This window comes from Protopterus annectens, chromosome 1.part1, assembly GCF_019279795.1.
Source record: "Protopterus annectens isolate FY-2018-M chromosome 1.part1, PAN1.0, whole genome shotgun sequence".
Taxonomy (NCBI): domain Eukaryota; kingdom Metazoa; phylum Chordata; order Ceratodontiformes; family Protopteridae; genus Protopterus; species Protopterus annectens.
In genome coordinates, this window is record NC_056726.1 from 1,811,064,742 (window position 1) to 1,811,087,458 (window position 22,717).

Here is a 22,717-nt window from a genome sequence, read left to right on the forward strand (position 1 = left end):
AATTCCAAAATCATTTCATGTCCTATATCTGATCATAATTCAATTGTTTTTGAATTCATGATAAAAACTACTCATAATGTTCAGATCAAAAGGATACCAGCATACTTAACTCAACTAAAAGACTATAAAGAATATATACTTTCAGAAGTAAAACATTTTATAGACATAAATAATACTCCTGAAGTCTCCATTGTCTATGTTTGGGATGCCTTAAAATCATATCTATATGGACAAAGTATCAGATGGTATAATAATAAAAGGAAATCTTGGGATAAGGAATTGTTAGATATTCAAAGTAAATTAGACTCTTATAAACATAATAATAAAGAAAATATTATGGACAAGAAAGTTATTGAAGAAATAAACAAACTAAATGAGAAATACAAAGAAATTTTAACTCATAAAGTTAAAATAACTTTAGAGAAATACAAGTTTTTGTCTTATTCAATAAGCCCCAAATACTTACATAGACTTAAAAATAAAACAAAAGGTTGAATAAACAAAACCATATCAAAGAAATCTTTTCTCTAAGGAAAAAGAAGAATGTTTCTAGTATACCAGAAATACTAGATGAATTAAGAAATCACTTTCACAAAATTAACCATAATAACATTAACATGGAACCTAAAGATAAAATAAAGGAGTTTATAACCACAAACATGAATAAAAAGCTTAATAAACAACAGATTAAACTATTGGACAAAAGTATTTCATATACAGAGGTTATTACACAAATAAATAAGCTTAAATCAAACAAAGCACCGGGTAATGATGGTATTATACCAGAGATATATAAAATCCTTTCTAAAAGTACATCTTCATTAATACATAAGGTTTTTATTTTGGCCCAAACTGAGTTAATAACTCCCCCATCTTGGCAATATACATTTATTTCGCCAATTTTAAAACCTAATAAAGATCCAACTAGATGTACTTCATATCGGCCCATCTCATTACTTAATGTTGATTATAAAATGTTTATGAGTATTTTTGCTGATAGATTGAAGACAATCATCCCCGGAATGATAGATATAGATCAGACAGGCTTCATTGTAAATAGAAATACTTTTGATAATATAAGAAGAACTTTAACATTAATTGATTTTGCAAATAGGAAAAAGAAAGATTTAACACTTATTAGTCTTGATATAAGTTCAGCATTTGATTCAGTAAGTCGGGACTATCTGTTTACCTTACTGAAGTGCACAAATTCTCAGATGCATTTGTAAATCTAATTGAGCATTTATACAAAGGAACATTGGCTTATATTAAGGTAGGAACATATGTTTCACAAAAAATACCCATTTTTAAAGGTACAAAACAAGGATGTCCACTTTCTCCACTATTATTCACTTTAGTAATGGAGCCTTGGGCTAATTTGATCAGAAACAGTACTGACATAGAGGGTTTTGAAATAGATGAAAATACAACATCCAAAATTCAACTTTTTGCAGATGATGTTCTAATTACATCAGCAGGATCTAATTCTTCTATGCAGTCTCTATTTGATAAAATGATGAATTTTAAAAGTATTTCTGGTTTAATATTCAATGAAGAAAAAACTAAAATACTACCTATATATACATGAAAAAATATTCTCATTAGTGATTTTACTAAATATCTACCCAATTCAGGTCAGATAACTTATTTAGGTATAATACTATCTAAAGATATTAAATCTATTATATATAATAATTATAATACCTGTTTTCTTAATATACAAAATCTTTTTAATACCTGGAATAATATGTTTTTTACTATGGAGGAGAGACTTACAATTATTAAAATGATAAAATTCCCCAAGATTTTATACTTAATACAATCAATAATACTTCCACCTACAAAAATAATTATCAAGAAACTGAATACACTAATGTTAAATTTCCTATGGGCACCTAATAGACCTAGGACTGCTTTAAAGAAACATACTAATAGCTGGTCTCAAGGGGGTATTTCTTTTCCAGACTTTAATTTATATACTATCTCTTCTATTGTAAAAGTTATTACTTTATTAATAGATCAGTCATATGTCACAAAATGGAAAGATTATTGGGAGCTAATTAGTATGCACTTCATGAAAATCTCCTTAACACATAAAAATATGATTGTAAATAACTCCATGTTATGGTTACTAAAGGAATTTTGTACTTCACCTATTACACCTAAACATATGGTTTGTTACCCATTAAATATTATTATTAGCTATCGTAACTTTATATTCATGCACCCTAAGTATAGGGAATGGAATTTTATTATATTCCCTATAATGTATACTCAGGGTATGCTTTTGTCATCTACTTCTGAAGGAACTCATTTAGCTATAGATAATGATCTAAAATACTGGTATCAGTTGATATCTGATAATAAAGTTAAAAATCTAGATTTATTAAAACAAGAATTTGATCTAAGAGAAACTTGCTGGTTAGAGGTTCAGACCTTTAGACAACATCTCATTAATAAAATAGATATAATGTCTATAACAGTTAAAGAATCTATTCCAACACTGATTGATTACTTGATATTAAATTTACAACATAAAGTTTCTGATAAAGGTAAACTTTCATACATACATAAAATTATCAGTCAAGAAACTTTTTACAGTGTAGATACATACTGGAATTATTTCACTTCTATTAATGGGGACCCACCAAATCAACAAGATAAACAATATATATTGGAATCTGCCTATAGAACTATGTCTTCCATTGTCTGGAGACTTTATACATGGAAATTTTACATAGATCTTTTTATACACCTTTGATGATGAATAAAATAAATAATAAAGATAATCTATGTAAGAGATGTAATGTAGAAATTAATGCTGACTGGGCTCATATGTTTTATGACTGTATAAAATTGAAAGAATACTGGAAGTCAATTAATGAATTTTTGCAGGCTCTTTTTACAGATAATTTCATTATTTCTAAATCTCTTATATTATTCAACACACTTGTACCTCAAAGTGTTAAAAAGGTTAAGCTTCCCTTGTTATGGTCTATTCTAGCAGTGGCTAGGAAAATAATAACCAGAAATTGGATTTCAGATACCTCCTTCGTTCAATGAATTTAAAAATGTTATGAATATAGTGTGCCATATGGAAATAAACACAATTAGGTCAAGAACAACTAGAAAAACATCTTATTATATTGTATGGGATAATTTACAAAATTTGTTAAAAAAATTCTAATTTCAATAGCATGGTATTTTAGTTTAATTAATTGATCTGATTGTAGTGGATGTCTTTGTAAATACTTTAGTTGTTTTGTTGAATATTATAATAATATCTATTTTTAATTACTTGTATAAAATTGTTATGATATTTCTCTTATATGTTAAAACAATAAACCTGTTTTGAAAAAAGGAGATATAAATCCACAAATAACAAATGGCAAACTAATAAAGACAGGGTTAAGGCGTCCTGCAACATTAATCAAAATATTGAACTAGGTAAAATATTGCTGCAACAATCTCCAATTAAACTAATGGTGAATGATGGCTGCTGGCAGAATTCCTTGATGAAAAAGAACAGGAGAAATTTTTATGATGATGTTTGTTTTAGGATTTCTTTCCTTCCTATTGCTTTTTCTCTCAGGCTATTCTACAGTCACTTTCACCATCCCTTTTCTGAACTGTGTTTTGGATAATTAGGTTCTCAAAGTAACCCCATGTCATTTAACAGCTGTTCTATTATAATTAAAACACTTACAATAGGTTGAAATGCTGTGGTTTTCTCAAGAGTAGTAAGTACTTAAGTAGAAATATGGGGTGATGAAGTAGGCTCAAACATATTTGGCTGTGGCCCTGGCTGAGAAGAACACAAAGAATATGCAAAAAACTTAAAACTAAATATGAAAATAAAATAGTGAATGCTAAACAAATATTAAGTAAAAAAAGGAAACACATCTGAAGTCTAAATGGGTAAAACTAATGAATATTGCAGGTGTCTGCGAACAAACTGACTATTAGTAGACTGCACAACATAAATAGCAAGAATATATATTTGAGAACTTGAAAGATTGTTGTTGGTACATTGACACATGTATGCATGATCCAGATATCAGAGATGACAGACTCCTGCATATAAGGATGCAGTGTTAAAGAAAATGACCACTGAAGAAAAAACATTTGTATACCCTCCTGCAAGGCTCCCCCTCGGATGCATATTTTATGTCAATTATATTTTAGTCCCATCTTCTCATCCATGCAATCATGCAGACAAATTCATCAGAGTCACTATTTTACCCATACACAACAAGCATTCTGTTAATAGAATTAAAACACAATATTCTTTGACCTGGCTGGCTAACTGATATTAAGTTTTAGAATTTTCCCATTAGCTAGTTCACTGAAATGACTTATTTGGCAGTACGTCATCCAGAACAGATTCAACAACCTAAAAAAGTAAAAATTATATCAAAAGTTTCATTGGGCATATCACCATTATTATCTGTTTTTATTGTTACTACTCCACGTTCTTGTACATGTGAAACATGTGCGATGTCAACCAATGTTTAATCCTGTGTCTGTGAACTGCACTGGTAATAAAGAAAGTTTCATTGAGCAAAACTACAATAGAAGACGTAAACCCTCGTAAAGCTAGACAACTATTACCATTCACTATTACAGCTCTGTTAGTCTGTGAACAAGCCCAGAGCTTTTTAAATCTGTCAAAAGGCAGAGGATGCTTCCCGTGGATGAATATTTACTTCAGTTACAAATGTGCTGTCACTCATACTGCAAGCTAGCACCTAAGAAAAGGTAGAAAATTAATGTGATGGGCTCTGTGGAACGAAGAACTGGAAATCAGTCTGATATTCCTCACCTACATACCTAGGGTGGAAGGTTGGAATAATGGTTAAGGTGTTAACCTTATATACACAAGGTACTGGGTTTGATTTTCCCATGGGGTAATTAGCTAGGCTTAAAATGGCCCCCAAGAGCAGTTAGCCTAGTACTAATCTATGAGACAAAGCAAAAGGAAAATGACTTTTAAACAAAAACGATGAACTTACTAGCATTCTACAGGTCAATTTGTCAACTAGCTGTTGGTTCATATAGCAATAACCCACGCCTGGGTGTGGGTAATGCTGGATTTACCCACAGTTGGTGTGATTTGGTCACGAGGGTGAAGCCCGAGTGGCCAAACAAAGACAACCGTGGGTAAATCCAGCATTACCCACACCCAGAAGTGGGTTATTATATCTAATGACATTATTTAAGAAAAAAAATACTTACTTTTCTTAAATAATGGCATTGTATAATGCCTTCTTGCTGCCCTTCTGCACCTGTCTGGTATTCTGCGGCAGTTCTGATGTACTGCACATGCGTATGCTTACGCAGTACATCAGAGCTGTGGGTGGAAGCAACGGAGAAAGCAAGATCTTCGTTGCTTTTTACAAAGTGTCTCGGTATGTTAAAGGAGTTTAACATAGTGAGACAGCTTTAAAAAAAGCAACGGAGAATCTCCGTTGCTTTTTTTAAAGCTGTCTCACTATGTTAAACCCATTTAACATAGCGAGACAGCTTTAAAAAAAGCAATGGAGAAAGGAAGATCTCCATTACTTTTTTTAAAGCTGTCTCGCTATGTTAAACATCTTTAACATAGCAAGACAGTGTCTAAAAAGCAACGGAGATCTTGCATTCTCCGTTGCTGTAAAAAAAAGACTTATACTAATGGAAAAAGTCCGGGCGACCGGACCTTCTTCCATTAGTATAAGTCTGATTTAGAACATGCACGCTGACCAATCAGCATGCACGTTTTCGAATATTAATGGGGGGGGTAATTGTATAATGGAATTTAGTAGATGAAAAAGAAAATTATTGCAAGGCATTTCATTCAGATAAAAATATATCTGGTTATATCAGAAAAGGTGTAGGTATAGGACAGAAGATCAAAGTGTTAATGGTATGAAAATGGTGAGCAAGGAGGCAGAGCAATATAAAAGCAGAAATCATGCTTGTTCAAAAAGAGGAATCTGTTGCCAGACTATAGTTGACAGGAGAAATATTAAAACAAACCTATATAGCCAAATGAGTCAGTTATTCTTTATTCTCACTGTATCCAGGTCTTTTCACTGGACGTCTTGTTCAAACCATTTCTGCTGCTCAGTTATTTTTAATGTTCGTGTGAGCTGTGTGTGTGTCTGTGTGCGTGTCTATGGGGGTATATGTGATACTTTTGCAAGGCAAAGAAGTTTAATTAAGTGGCTATCAGGAGATATTTATTTTGTTTGACATTTGTTTACCAGGAAGGGCCGACTGGGTATGTGCCTATTTTCAGTGGAGGCCCGGAGAGAAAAGTTCCAGAAACACATTAGCAAAATTAACAAATTTACATTGATTACAGAGACTTTCACCACAACATAAAGAACAATATAGGGGTACATGAAAAATAAACAAACAGTAAAGTTAGATTATATAGTTAGAGTATATTTATATTGATTATAGTGACTTATCACCCTACAAAAAAGTACAGCATATGGATACATGAAAAAGTAAATAATAAAGTCATAACGTACCATATACAAACTTGCTGAAGCTCTTTTTAGTACATTTAGTACATATAGTCAAGATTTCTTGAAAGAGAAAGGGCAGCGTAAGAAAGGAAAAATGCAGGAATAGTTCATAAAGGCTAAGAAGAAAAAAGGAAAGCAGGACGGGTGGTAGAGAAGGGTCTAGAGAAATTACTATAACTACAGAAATAAGAAAATAAATAAAAAGCTGGAGGGGAAGTTAGCAGGTCAACAGAAGGTTCAAGATATAAACTTACTAATGGGTGCTAAATTGGCCTTAGGCATTGGTAGATTCATTTGTTGTACAGATGCTCAATTAGTTGAGATTTAAAGGAATAGTAGTGGTGTATTAGTCTGATTCTGGAATACTATTCCAGGTTTTTGCAACACAGTGTGAATACAGACTAACGCATTTTGATCTTTGAGGTTTGTAAATAGACAGTAGAAGTGGAACTTATGTTGCTGGATGGAATATAATGTTGAAGGAGTGTTGAGGCTGTTTGTGAGAATGAGGAGTTGTACAGTATTTTGTGTGTTAAGATTAGTTGATTAATAGTCACCAGGTGGGGTAGTTTGATCTAATTTAAGGTTTTGCAAGCAGAGTAGTAGTGAGAATTGAGAGGCTCTCCAGTAGCAAATTTAGCTATTTTATTATAGCTTTGACTAAGTTTTGCTTTCAGTGAAGAGTGAAGATTTGTTAGGATGGGGAGGTGTATAGAAGGGATGGTAACAGATAAGTGGAGGCAAGAGTTACTTTTGTAGAGGTGGTGATGAATTTTTTTATCTCTATACAACATGCCTAGTTTTTGATTGGTCTTTTTTATGTTGTTACTGATATGCAGATCAAACTTAAGATTGTTGTCTATAGTTACACCTAACAGCTTAGCATGTGAGACAACTCTGATTGCGGTATTGTTAAGAGAAGTAATTGTAAAGTTGCAGTAATGAAGGGGAGTTTTTTGGGTAAGAATAGCAGGAGTTTGTTTTTTGGGATTTAGTAGAGATGGTTGCTGGAGAGCCAGGACTCAATGGAAGTGAATGCAGCTTGAGTCATGTTTTGAAGATGGGTAAGGTTGTTAGAGGACAAGATTTAACTAGAGTCGTCAGCACACTGAATAAGAGCTGCTTGCTTAGCGGCAATATAAAGATGATTAATAAAACTGGAATTCCATTTGACTGACTGATATCTGTCAGAGAGGTAACTGGTGAGCCATTGTAAGGTAGTTTCTGTTAATCCAAATAGGGATAGCTGGGACAAGAGTTTGGGGTGGGAGACAGTGTCAAAAGCTATCAGGAAAAATGTGATGATCTAGTCATCATCAAGCAGTAGTAAGGTCAAACTGTCTTTTCATTATGGACTATTATCATTCCTAGTGTAGCTACAAATCATGAACCTCACTTTTTCCCGTTATTATCTCTGTATATTTAATGATGTGATTGACCTGTCACTGCTAAAAGTCACTGATATTTGTTATGTACAAACATAGCATCCACTTTAGTTTGACTACGCCTCCTCCAGTCATACACACACACACACACACACACACACACACACACACACACACACACACATACACACGCACGCACGCACACACACACACACACACACACACACACACACACACACACACACACACACACACACACACACACACACACACACACACACGTCTACTATGGAACTGTCCTACCTGTGCTCCTATATTGTATGCTTGGCCTGCTCAGAGTTGATATTCAGTGATTACTTAACCACAGGTGGCCACTTGCTTGCAAGGTTCACCCATTCAACTTCCTGGTGCATTCAAGTTGCTTATGATTGCCATTCTTTGAAGAACTCACCGTCATTAGTGTCTGAAAGAGGCAATAGAAGATCAGATACCAAAACAGCTTCCCCGTGGAAATATTTGGCACATACCACATCAGCAAATAGGTGGTCACAGCAAATGGGGTGGACATCACTATCCTGTACAAATGATATTTAAAAGAACAGAAACACATTAAGTATAATATTAATACTAAAAAGGAAAGGATAACACAAGATTACTTTCTTAAATTATACTTTATGATTCCCTGCTGACCACTCAAAAATAACATCACCTAATTTCTTGCATCAAAACTTCTGCTGCCCTTCCTTAACAAGATTATTGGTCATGAAGAGTTTTATTTGTTCACACAAATTAATTTAAATATATAGCCTTACATTATTACATGATGCCAGCAGAACAGACAAGGTAAGTATTAAAACCAGTTTTTCTATATTTGCTCAGAGATAGCATTCTGCCAGTCTTCTTCCGATGCTGAGGAGGCCTATTACTCTTTGTGGTTGGCTAGGTGTAGAAGAGGAAAAAGTAGAAGTGGAAGTCATGGGATCACAAAGGCCCTTCAGATGAAAAGGCCTATTTCTCCCACAGGATGTTGTTGACCATATCCTAGGTGAGCTATCCCATGAGCACTTCATCAAGAAATAGGAAGGTAGGATCTTGTTCCTGAGCTCCTCTGTTCGAAAGGAAGAACTCAGACATCTGAGCCTACACAGGGACCACAGTAAGAGAGAAAGCAAGAAACATGATTAGCCATTGTAGAAGATATAGACAGAGTCTCACTGTGGTCCAGGAGGTCTTCAGGCTATTCCAGTGTTTTTTTTTTTTCTATCCAAGGAAAATTAGAATTGGTAAAAAAAAAAAAAAAACAACAGATAAATGGTTAAGGTCACTAAGTCCAGTGTGGCAGAGGAGCAAATTATTTGGCCACATTTGTCCAAAGCATACCTCTCAACTGTACAGATTTCTGCAGAATGTCCAGATTTTTGCCTCATATTTTTGGCCCATTTTTCATAAATGTGTGTTTTTTCTGGCAAATTAGTGCAAATTATTAAAGATTTAAGCTACAAAACAATGAAAAACATTTGAGTTTTAGACTTTATACCATTCAGAAAATTTATGTTAATGCAAAACCTGTTATTATATCAGCTTTCTACGTTTATAAGAGCAATATTTAAACATTGTCCCAATTTGTGGGCCTTTGACCCACTTTTATTTATGGATTTTTCCACTTTTATTGCTCTAAGAGGTTGAGAGGTATGGTCCAAAGTTCTAGATTCCTTGCCATATAGCAAAGTGATAAACCATTGTGATCACCAAGATTTATGCTGCAATGAAGGGTAACCATTTGAACTGTTGGGAACTGCATTAGCAAGTCCCATAATGTGGAGACTGAATGGCTGAAAAAACATATTTCCATATATCAAGTCTGAAATGCAATTTATTTGAATATTCCCTTTTTCTAAGTTATGGTGATCTTGGAGTTGGTATATATAAGTTCAGAGGGTGTGGTTCTTTACTCCTCCCATCAGAGGTGTAGGAGGTCTTGCTCTCTGCAAAAACAAAGTTCAAAAGAGAAGAATAATGAATGAGATTCACTCTTCAGCTTCACTGGAACAAAAACAGCAGCCATTACTGGCTCTATGAAGCACTCAAGCTACTAGTGACCCAGCATAAGAATACTTAGCTGCCAGGTGCACTTGATAATTAGATGTTCACTGGTAATGGCTGTTGTCAGTCTCCCCTTATCTTTTACAAGATGCAGTGCTATGTATGGCTTAGCAAACTAAATCATAAATGTTCTTCAAAAACCTACAGAGATCAAAAAGATAAAGAAAGCAATGTATGGCCAGCCTGGGAAAGAGGGGATGTGGCTACCAGTGCCACTTTCCATTCTTTTTTTTAATTATCAGTTTACCCTCCTCCCTCATATTTCCAACTCTGATCTAATTATCTTCATTTCTTCTCTTTGCTCCTCCACTATGGATCTAAATTCCACAGCCCAAACCTACTATTCACACCAAGACTGCCACTTCTGCCAGCAAATGCAATGACAGAATGTTTCCAGAACAGAGAGCATTGGGAAAGTTTGTCCTTTAACATTAGAACTCTGCACACCTCTGTTCTAGAGTTTTATTCTAAGCAAACCATTTCTGAATTCTTGTTATACTATGTGGTTTCTTCCATCCCATGAAAGACAATGTCTAAGAGAGAATAACCATTTTTACTTCTGTTAAGAAAATCATACTACTGATGATATACTAATGAACAGCGCTTAAGATTATACATTACCAGTGGTTACTACAGTGAAAATATCTGCTGAATGTACATGACAGCGTTAATATTTTAATGACATACTACTATGTTGTTGTGACTGTAGTGTTGCACAGGAATGTATAACAAGAAAACAGCTTTCTCTCTACTTTTCACAAGTCCTAAAATGGGCCTCTGTGGTCTATTTCACTTGCCTGCTTAACAAAAAATATCTGTCATGCAGAATTAAGTTATTTACATCAGTTTATTCTTGTTTAAATGAAGAAAGAAATACATGCATTACAAAACAGTTATAAAGGGCATACACTCTGATGGTGAAAGCAACACAGAAGGAAATCTCCAAGGTTTCCTTGAAATTATTAAACCAAAATATGAGAAGCTGATGGCCCAGATTCAAATATTCAGGTCACTGCTGTTCTTTGCACTTTGTTCTTCTGCAACCACCCACAAAACGGATTGGCAGAGACTGCAGTTTATGCAGAACAATCATATTTAATTATCATCACTGTTCTCTACTGAACAGAACCCAAGGATTACATACTGAGTAAGTAGTTCACAGGTGAGTACAGTGCCAGTTACAATACTAACTCCATGGTCACAAACTGAACTTTACATTTTCTTGGAATGTAAATCCACACAATAACTCATTATTATATTGGGCTCCAGCTATTTCATATTACACAGCAAAGAGAAAGCAGAATATCCTTCATGGGTTTCTCTGGCCTAATTACTGGGTACTGTTTGTGCACATCAGAATACCTTTCTAAGGATGGTAAAAAATCCCAGGTCCCTTTGCTCCTGAAAGTAATGTTAGCAACTGTGAATGGTAATGCCAGAAATGTTCAGCTGTTAAGCCATTAGAAAAAGCTAGTCAATGTTTTATAGCATCAGACAATTCCAACTGTAATTCGATTTTCATATGCAAATAAATATCAATGTATCATGAGTGTGTGTGTGTGTGTGTGTGTGTGTGTGTGTGTGTGTGTGTGTGTGTGTGTGTGTATGTGCGTGCACATGCTTACTCAGTTCTCTGAACTGGCATCAGGCACCTAACTTCTCACTGCGGTGCTGAATTCTGTTCTGGATGACCTTTACAAAACATATAAAATGAAACAGACTCTTGTAACATCTACAGATTGCTGGGCCCATTCACCTTATCTCCTTCCATATCTTTTGCAAACCACCCATTTCTATCCTAACTCTCATCTCCTTACAGCTGATTTAGATGGTCTACATCTGCCAAGTCCCCCTAACATGGCTGCATTTACTGCCACTACCCAATCCCCCTACCATGGCTGCATTTACTGCCACCGCCCAATCCCCCTGACATGGCCACATTTACTGCTACTGCCCAATCCCCTTGACATAGCTCAATTTACTACCACTGTTCAATCCCCCTGACATGGCTGAATTTACTATCACTGCTTAGTCTTCCTGATGTGGCTGCATTTACTACCACTGCTCAATCCCCCTGACATGGCCACATTTACTGGCACTGCCCAATCCCCTTGACATAGCTCTGAACTATGAACTAAAGAGAATGAGACTCCTCCTTTCGGCTTTTCCTGTTAGGGGTTGCCAGAGCGGAACAATGGTTCACAGAAAGAGTGAGACTAGGTAGGACACTGATTTTTTTCTATATCTAACTTCCACCCCAATTCTATACAACATAACTTAAGAAGTTGTGGAAGGTAATGTAGCATTGCCACACCTTCATCTTCCTGAAAAAAAAAAACGGTGTAAAAGTCTTTGTTGTATAAGTAAAGGGAGCTGGTGCCCTCTTAACCATCGTTCTGATGACTTGAGGAGGGTTAATGGGGGTACCAACCCTCACTTACTGATGGTATGCCTAAAGAATCAAAGTTTTGCAATGCATATTACCTCTTCTTAACTTTGTTTTAAGTGATATCACATAATGTAACTCACACAAGCAGACAGTTTGGTGGTGCAGGTCTCGTCAAACTGCAATTCTCAGAACAAAGTTATGGAGGGCAGGTATTACAAAATATTACCATGAAAAGTAAAAAAGAAAACTATGAAGAAAAAGATATTTTTATTGTCAAAAAATATTAGGGTTGATGTAATATATTTGCAAGATAAATTATTTATCAGCGAAAAAGAAAGCGGTTGTATGTTAAAGACAACAGATTTTTTTCTTCTAAAAATAAAGGACACGGCTTAGGAATTTTGTTTTAGACAAGGAAATGTAAAGATCATCATATTAGTGTTATTGTTTCTGAGAGGCTATACTTCACAGGTGTGTGTGTGTGTGTGTCTGTCTGTGCATTTCTTCTTAATTTTCAAAAATTGTGCTAAACTGTTACCACATTTCTGCTTCTTACGTTAGTCATACAATCATTTTTATCATAACAAACAATTCTTTTTTTTATTTTATAGGTTCTCCATCGTTTGTTTCAGTCCCACAGCATTTAAATACACATTTTCTTCTTGTGCATACCCATCTGAACATTCTTCTTACTCATCTATTCCCTAATCCAAGTATCCTAGAAGTCTCTCATCCTTAGAGGCGGTTGACATAAATCTTTAAGCTGTATCTAAAACATTTCTCCATTAATAAGTTTTGAATCTATTATACCTTTGCCTATTGCATTCTTTAATTATGCAAATATAAAACAACCTAATCTGAAAACCCAGTCACCATTTCCTTCTTTTGATAGTTCTGAAAACAATTCCCTATTATGCAAACAATTTTAGGTTCTACATATTCTTTTGCCAACTCAAAATGTTTTATCCTTGCCATCTTTAAATGTACCTTCTTATATTCCCCCAGACACAGTTTCCTGTTTTCTAGCTCCATGTGCCTTTTCATTTCTATAGTCAGCATACATTTATTGTAGCACAGACATTAATTTGAAACACTTTTTTACTTAAAGTGTGTGTGTGTGTGTGTGTGTGTGTGTGTGTGTGTGTGTGTGTGTGTGTGTGTGTGTGTGTTTAGGTTACTTATGATTCACTCATAGACTGAGTTATACCCATTCATTTATCATTTGGTAAGTGGACAGGTAAGCTGGTCTAATAACTTTTCTGAGCCATGATGCGTGAATTTCATTCCAGTTTACTAAACCGAATTCTAGGTCAAGTGAACTGCTACTATATATCAAAAAATTCTCATGCTCCCTTCAACTGTCCTGCACCTCTAAATGAACTATTTATCTCATTATTTCACTTAGTTGCAAGATTTTCATAGGAAAAGCTCCATGCATAGTTGTGTTTTGTATACTTCAATCAGTCATGCATATAGTACATATGAAATTTTGCTGATATAGTGTGCTAAGACATTAAATGTGGACTCTATAAGCTGAAGCTGACTGCGTCAATTTGAATGTAGTCTGTCATTTACAGATTCATAGATCTTCCAAGGCCTATGACCATTCATGCTTTGCCAGTATCCTCCTTCAGGCCACACCTCTTTTCTCCAGGAAGATCAAACCAGTCAGTCCTGGAATGAATCTGTGGATACCCTTCCAGCCATCCAGTTTATGTTTAAAGAAGATAGCAACATGTACTGCTTAACATACAGGAGAAGTTTATTCCAGAAGTTTGGAAAATGCTGAGCTTCTATTAACGTATTAAAAGGGAAACTAGGGATTCCATAGAAATTATGTCATTATGTGATTATACTGTACATTACTACATGGTGCTTGGTGAGATATTACAGTAACTGTCAAATTTATGCTGTTACTTACACGTACCAAACTTCCTTGTTTAGAATGGAGAATTGCCTAAGGTCTTCATTTAAAGCAACAGACAGTTATATTTAGATATAGGGCAATACAGATGTCTGTAAAAATCGAATTCTTCACAAGTTCCAAAGGGTAGCTCTCCCTGGTTCTGGCTTTCAACATCACTATATATGTGTGTGTGTGTGTGTGTGTGTGTGTGCTTTGGGGATAAGCAGCAAAGCATGACAGGGAGTACGTTATGACGGCATAATGACCCAGTACTAGGCATTGCCAAAATCTTCATTCACAGCAAAGAGACTTATTTCACAGTAACACAAATCCAAATGCATTTCTGCTATTCTAAACAAATATGACATAATAACCATACCTAAAAATAATAAGAAGAAATAGAATGGCATAAAAAAAAAACAGAGAAAATTAAAGGGAATGAAAGTAACACCTTGTGAAAGGTAGCCACTTCCGTTCATTTTTAAAGTAGGAAAGATGAGAAAATATAAATTAAGGGCCTCCTAAAATTAACACATATTCAACTAAATAATCAGCATTCAAGTACTCTGTGATACCAAAATATGTAATTTTAGAAAACTTTAAAAAGTTATAGTTTTTTGCCTCGCATTCCTCTCTCCCATAACCAAAAAGCCTTCACTCCCTATGTGCCTATTTGCTCCTCCTCACTGCTCAGTAACTGAAGATACTGGGTGAGAGTTGGAATTATTGAATGTGTCTGTGTAAGCCAGGATGATTTGAACTGTATGCCAGAATGTAGCCCTCTTCCCTAACAAATGCCCCAACGCAAAATGTATTTTAGTGAAGTTATTTAACCGTAAACCACAACAAAGACACCACTTAAAAAGTAATACATCTTACTGCACAAAAATAAAGAAATTAGTTTTCAAAAAGTACACTCTGTAGTGTACTTGGTGTATGCCTTGCTACATTCATGGTGGGCATTATGGCTGTCATCCAAAAAAACAAAAGGTTAGAAGATAGATTTTTTTTAGATGTTCTTAACACCTCCCTCTTCTGGGCAGAAAGCATGAAACAATGTCTGTAATGCTGGACTCAGCATGCTTCATGTAATTCTCAGAGTGCTGTGAATTCATTGATAGGCTAGTGCCAGCTCATTAACAAAGTCTCAGACACCCTTCCAGGCTTCCATACTGTAGGACTCCTCTAGCTTCCTTTGACCTGGATGGATGAGATGGCCTTGGTATCTTGTCATTCACTTCCAGTCATCCCCAGTCCCCAGCAGGTTAGTCAAGTACCCGAGCCATTAGTCCAACCCAGATCATACAGGGTGTTGCTAGGATGCAAACCTTGACTGTGCAAAACTAGTAAATTAACCAGCATAATGGAATAAATGGCCAAATGAAATATGACCCTTTCAACATCAGAATAAATTTCTACCCTTTTCATGATGAACTTTGAGGCACATCAAGTCTGACTTTAGATACAGGAAACTGTGATTTTTTTTTTAACAACCTACCTTGGAACACCAGTTGTGAAAAGTGCAGCCATGGTTTATAGTAGAGCTTTGAGATTTTTTTCTCTCTCCCCTCGGGAAATTGAAGCATTGCACATTAAAACTAGTGGCCAACCAAAATTATACATAGTTTTAATTGTAATGCATACAAACATGTTTTTTTACATATTTATTAATCAGGTAAACCTAATAGGCACAAGTTCCTCTTTTTAAGGGTGACCCAAAATTACCATCTACTTAAGTCACTTGTTCAGATTCAGAGTTATAACTACAAGATGAAGCAAGTAAGCTAGACTATTAAACTGCCAGCATAGCATACTGAGGTTTGAATAAAACTGAAGCACATCAATATTTAACTGAAAACTGTGAACTTCTGAAGTGTATATATCTGTTTGTGACATTACAAATATCAAAGACAAGCCCAAATCCATGAACAAATTTTATTTATTCGTATTATTAGAAAACTGCTAAAATAAAATGATTTATATTAACATTTTTTGAAAAAATAAACTAATCACACTGGTCTTTTATTGCTGATTTAATCCTCACTATTTTTCCATAAAAATCACAAAGTCTATGCAGAACACGGATGTCCTTGAAAAACAGAGATACTGGGAATTCAAAAAATTCTGATGTCCCTGGAAAAAAAAACTGAAATGACTGGAATTCAGAAAATTCTAACCTCCTACGTTTAACTGCTGTGGACATTTTCCAGAAACAGGTCAGTAGTATGGTAATCACTTCTGTGGGCATTTGTCAAAATGGCTAATGCAAGGGACACATGTACAACTGTTTAATTGTAGCCCAAAGCGTCTTCTTTGCATTTACTACTTTGCAACATTTAATGACATTTGCTTAATGAATTCCTTGTGCATCTTCTGTTGTGTTGTACTTTTCTAGGTCATACTTGTGCATGGATCAGTTGGCTAATAAACCTACAATATTTACAATAACAAAAGAAAAAACAAAAACAAAAAAAAAAAAAACTAATGGCAAATGGCCATACTTAAAGATTCTACTTCTACACAGTGATCTGGACAACACACAGATATGGGGCTGCTTCTGCAATGCGGTTTTTAGTACATAGTTCCTAGCTCCTTAAAATTTGCTTTCCTTCCTGCTCTGTAACCCTTTTATTGAAAACAAGTTGCTATACAATTATCCACTCTGTTTTCACATCTGTTAAGTCATTGCACTGCTGTCTGTTTTTCTAGTCAGAAAAGCCACATTAGGTGGATTAGAAGCTTGGACTCAGACAAGTCTGTGACAAAGCTTGAAGAATCTCATTTGCAGCAATCATAAACTCCATCACCTTTGATGTAAGTGTGGGGGGAGGGGCAGGGTGTCTGTTACTGTTGCAGGAATGAGAAAAGTAATTAGTTGCACCCATTAGTTTCCCAGGATTATCTTCTTACAACTAACCTTACAGGGCAAATGCAGCATGAAGAGACTTAAAATAAGTTATGATAAACACAAAAACAAGAATGCCAGCAGGAAAACAGACGTTCTGTCAATCTGCCCTGCTTTCCCCGCTTTATAATATGTCACATAACTAATATGATTACAGGGATACTGTACATCATCAAATTACTCTATGCATCTCTGGGAAATTCTCAAGTACACCTGGTCCAGCCCTGCTTATCTGATGAACCACTGCACTTGTCAGCTCTTGGCTCCATGCAGTGGGCAAGTTCAACCAGAAATTTATTGTCAAAACTATTCTCTACCTATAAATGTATTGTTCTATTATACTACATACGTACTCCTGTTGTTTACTTACTGTCTTGTGTTAAGAGTCATGAATGAAAATGGTCTACCAGTCTAGTTTTGTTACATATTTAGCAGAACAGTAAGTGAAAGAATAACCAAGTGAACAAACACATCTTGTGAAAAAACATTTCTCACATCTTTAGCCTCTTCCACTGCCACTGCTGAATTCATAAAACAATGCAAAGTTCACACTGTCATTGCCTGAAACACAGTTCACTTCTGCAACTTATTTACTGTTTTCAGCTACCTATACACCTCAAGTGCATCTGTCCCTGCATGCACGGAGACACAATACTAGGATTCTAAAGCAACACATACAGTTTATCGTGATGTTTTGTCACAAAGTTGTTGCTTTTTTTTTGTTATTTTCTACCCTTGTCAGCATTCTTGTAAAAAAGTGTGATTTCCACAACTGAGATAATATTCCTCCTATGGTGCATTACTGATCTGAACAAAGGAAAAAAACTCTGCTTCATGCATTCTGCTAAACCACGCAAACTATTCTCCACATTCGTAGACCCAGCTATCACTCACTCACAATTAGCAGACTACTAAAACATATGCTAAGTACATGCCTGTGTTTTTGTTAGAGAAACTGTGCTGCCCTCTATACTGGTTGATGAGTTTTCCTGTGTGTGTGAATGTGGGGGGTTCTGCATCACTGATGTGACACCAATTCTGACAGCTGTGTGGTTGTTAAAAAGATGTTTTGGAGAAAGGAACATTTTTGGAATTTTGAAGAATGGAAGCGTGACACATCTGCATGATTGGTGGTCTCTTTTCTTTCTGTCTTAGTCGATGTTTTTAGTAGCCTGAGCAAATATGGACCACTCTACAAATGCAGAATCAATAATTTTCCCTTAATGTCTTCAGTGATGGATATTGCTATATATGGTCATGAGGCCTGTAAGTCATGAGCATATTTAGTGTAAAAAGAAAAAAAAAACTATTCAATCTGCATCTGAGCCCAGTTCCGGAGTTTTATCTTCTCTTTCAGAATATGGTAATTGTGTCTTGTAAATCTAGAGCACGAGTCAAAGTTTTAAAGCCCTAAATAACAACTTATTATCCTTTTAGCTGATCATTTCATGCATTGTACTTAGATTTTTTCCAATAACTATTTTCATAGTACATTTCTGGATTCTTATTTGCTGAAAAACTGAATTAAAACCTAGTACTTTCAATGTTTCTGTGAACTCAGGGCTGTGCTATTAATACCAGTACAGCTCTTGACCTGTACTGGTGAAGACTTACGCTGATGAGTTTTGCAAAATATTTTTAACAGCTAACTCTACAAGTCTAAAACTGGATGGAAACATTTATTTTTTCATAGGAATACTTTTAAACTTAAAATATTGCTGCTCCTGTGGTGTAGAGGGATAAAGCCCTGCCTATTGTTCAGCCAATCCAGGTTGGATTAGCGGCTTGGGAGAGTAACTGAGTGTCAGGGAGGGATGGGTGTGTTCATCCTGGGTCACAGGGAACTCATTTATGGTGCTCCATCAGGGGAGGTGTGGTCCATAGAAGGAAGTTGCCTTCTGATGTGGTCGTCAATGAGCAAGGGAGTGAGGAAAGGGAAGTGGGTGGAGCATATAAAAAGACCCCCCTTATAATGGAAGCAAAGATAACTGTGCCCTTGTCATCCCCTTAGTATCCACAACCTGCCCCAGCAATTCTGAGGGGCAGCAGGCGAGCTGGAAGACCTGGAGTGGACATAGGTCACATGGGCCTGGGCTGGTAAGAATGATCTGCAAAATGATGACACAAAAATATTATTCAAATTTTTACGTTATACTTACTGCAGGTTTAAGTTTGTACTGTAGAGCTTTCACTTTGTTCAGAAAAAAATGCATCTGTGAATGTGGAACAGACATAGGAAAATATGTGGCTTTTTTGGAATCATAGGACACATCACAGCCCACTAGGTTTTTGTTCTTTCATGCACCAAGTACTTGCTTTAGATAAAGAATGACTTTTTCACTACACTTTATATTGCTCATTTAAAAATATTAATACCTATGAATTTCTGCTTTAAAATATAAGCATGGGAACTGCAGCAGCACTCTTGTTAGTATATAAGTGGTTCCAAACTATTGGTAGATTAAACCTATGCCTAAGTGTAAATCCATAGTTGAAAAAGTGAAAATAGTGTATATAGAAACCTTTTCATGATGTGAGAAGTTTTAATACTAAGTAAAATGGGGCTTTTCCTTTGTAAACACCGTAGAACATGCTCATACAGTAACTCAGTTGATGGAGTTGTACACCCTGATATGGGTGAAATATGCTATGCACAGGAGTATGTATAGTATCTAACTCATAAATCAAGCTTTTATATGTGTCAAGGCAGAATAGTAACTGCATGGCAGGACTCTTCAGCATTCAGATAACATAATTAATCCATTCATTCACCCATTTATTCTGTTTTTTAAACTGATTGCCCAGGTGTGGGTTGCGGAGGCAGTAAGATGAGCAAGATGGAACAGATTTCTCCATCCCCAACAGCATTGTCCTTCTCATCCAGGAGAAGCACAATCAGCACACCTCTCAACTGTACAGATTTTCGCAGAATATCCAGATTTTTGCCTCATATTTTTGGTCTGTTTTTCATAAAATTGTGGTTTTCTGGCAAATTAGTGGCAAATCATTAAAGGTTGAAGTTAGAAAATAATGACAGACATTTAAGTTTCAGGCTTCTTACCCTTCAGAAAATTCATGCTAATATAAAACTTGTTTCAATCAACTTTCTAAATTTGTAAGAGCAATATTTAAAAAATGTCCCTATTTTTGGACCTTTGTCCCACTTTTATTTATGGTTTTGTCTAGATTTTTTTGCTCTAAGAGGTTGAAAGGTATGGCTCGATGCATTCCAAAGAAAAATGAGAAATATAATTTCTTTAGCATGTCCTGGATCTATTCCAGGGCCCCTTCCTAGTGGGCAGCACTTAGTACACCTTTTGCAGGAAGTGAGTCGGAGACATCCTCACTAGGTGCCCAAATTACCTCATATGACTTCTTTCAATTTGAAGGACCAACAGCTCTACTCCAAGATTCTCTCAGATTGCTGAACTTCTCTGTCATGGAGGCTAAGCCCAGCAATTCTTAGAAAAAAAATAATTTCTTCCATTTGTACCCACAATCTCATTCTTTTAATTACTACCCAAAGCCTATGACAGTAGATCAGAACATGGACATACACTGACAGGAAAATGACAGCTTCATCTTTGGACTCAGCTGCCTCACAACCAGAGACCAGTGTAATGACTGCATTCCAGTTACTGTTGCATATACCCAGTGGTCCATCTCATGATCCCCTCCACCTTTACACCTCCACTTGAGCTAGCTGTGTCCTTCTTACCTATATAGGGCAACCAGTTCTCTTTTTGGTAAAGAAACATGACCTCCAATTTGGAGGTATTGATTTTGAGGCCATGTGCATCACAGTCAGCAGTGAATCACTCCAGTGTGAAATGGAGATCACAGTCACTTAAGGCCAACTTGAAAACAACTGTAAAGAGCAGAAATGCAACCCTCAAGTCGCCAAACTGAACACTCTTCAAACTTTAGCTCTAGTATGGTAACTATTCCATAAAAAAAAAAAAAAGATGCAGTAATCTGGAAACAACTTTATTACATTTAAGAAGACAGTGCAGTAAGTGTGTCATTCCTATAAAATCAGAAACAAAACTTTATTTTAGCTACCATGCTAAACACAACTCCTATAAATAACACGATTTAACCTATCACATGATCAAATTGAAAACATTTCATTGGTTAAGACAGCTTTAAACTTGTAAACTCGCCTTTTTTCCTGATTTTCCTATACTCCCCCTTTTTTACCTATAAGAACTTAAATCACGTGCCTATATAAGAACACATTCACACTGAAATAAAAACATATAAAAGTTGCTGTCTGCTACTGGTCAGCAATGTTGAGCTATACAGTCAGGTCAAGCTATTGTGGAAAGTTCTTGCAATATTAGCACAACTTGGCATTCACAGCTAATTGTCAAAAATATACAAATGTATTCAGGAACTTAATACATGTACAGCTCTTACACATGTGACCGTTTCACACATCTTTGCATTCTTTGTAGCTGATTTTAATAATTTTGAGCTCTGTGAAGTTTTGGTAGGCATTTCCTCACTGGCTTGAAAATTTTTGCAACCAGCTCCTCTTGTTCATGGCTATTACGTTTAGCTATCGGCAAAGTGGCAGGAATTACAAATTTGCTTTACATGCATGCAGACTAGGGCTATGACTACCACCATCTATAAGGTAATACTTTGGAATAGTCTCTCTCTCATGGGCACAGCACTGATTTGGTCAGTCTTTCTCTGCCATAGGCACAGAACATGTTAACAGATATGGTTGGAGATGTTATCACATGTGAAATTCCACATAAAACTCTCTCAGATTGCATTCTAACTGGCACATAGCACAGATGTTTAAAGCTATGAGCTTTTAGCATGCTACATCTGTTAGTCTTGGGTTATGACTTTTTCAGTGTTCACATGCATATAGGGGACTGACCATATCATTTAAACAGAGTTTGTTCTTGGGCTTCCATAATGAACTACCACCTAGCAAAAAACCTGATACATGGATAGAACAAGGAACAGTATAAACAGTTATTGTCTCACACAAGAAGGAATAAAATTACTGCACTTAAGTCAAATAACAGTTGAACTACTTGTTAAAATAAGCCACAGTTAAATGACTAATAGCTTAAAATATGATGACAAGAACAGAAAAATGCATTGATAACACCAGCTTTATATAGGCCACATGTCACCACTTCTTGACAAATGAATGTGATGGCCATTACTTCATAAGAATGGGACTGGTAACTGTTGGAAAACCAGGCTGGACGAATGAGTGACACAAGTGAGAAGAACCCATTCGTTAATCAGTTGCAAAAGCTCATTCATCCAAAATAAGACCTCCTTGTTCCCTTCTCTCAGATTACTGTTTCCCCTACAGGTACACACTTTGAAACACTGAGTATTCAGACATCTCAGCTCTCCCTGCATAGAACCACCAGTTTAATACAGTCCACATCTTCAGACCTCTTCTCCCTTAAGTCCTGGCATGGCTCAAAGAGTATGTCCCTTTCCTGGCATAGTTCTCTACTTGCTGCTTTGCCTGTATGC

At 35.8% G+C, this 22,717-nt stretch overlaps 1 protein-coding gene across 1 annotated transcript in view; it reads right to left on the reverse strand.

The window, feature by feature from the left end:
- Positions 1 to 22,717, reverse strand: part of MFSD2A (major facilitator superfamily domain containing 2A) — a 191,633-nt gene that overhangs the window by 67,474 nt on the left and 101,442 nt on the right. Inside the window, exon 4 of the mRNA XM_044084790.1 lies at positions 8,352 to 8,475. Within this exon, the coding sequence (XP_043940725.1) occupies positions 8,352 to 8,475 (124 nt within the window). The remainder of the gene's footprint in view (positions 1 to 8,351; positions 8,476 to 22,717) is intronic.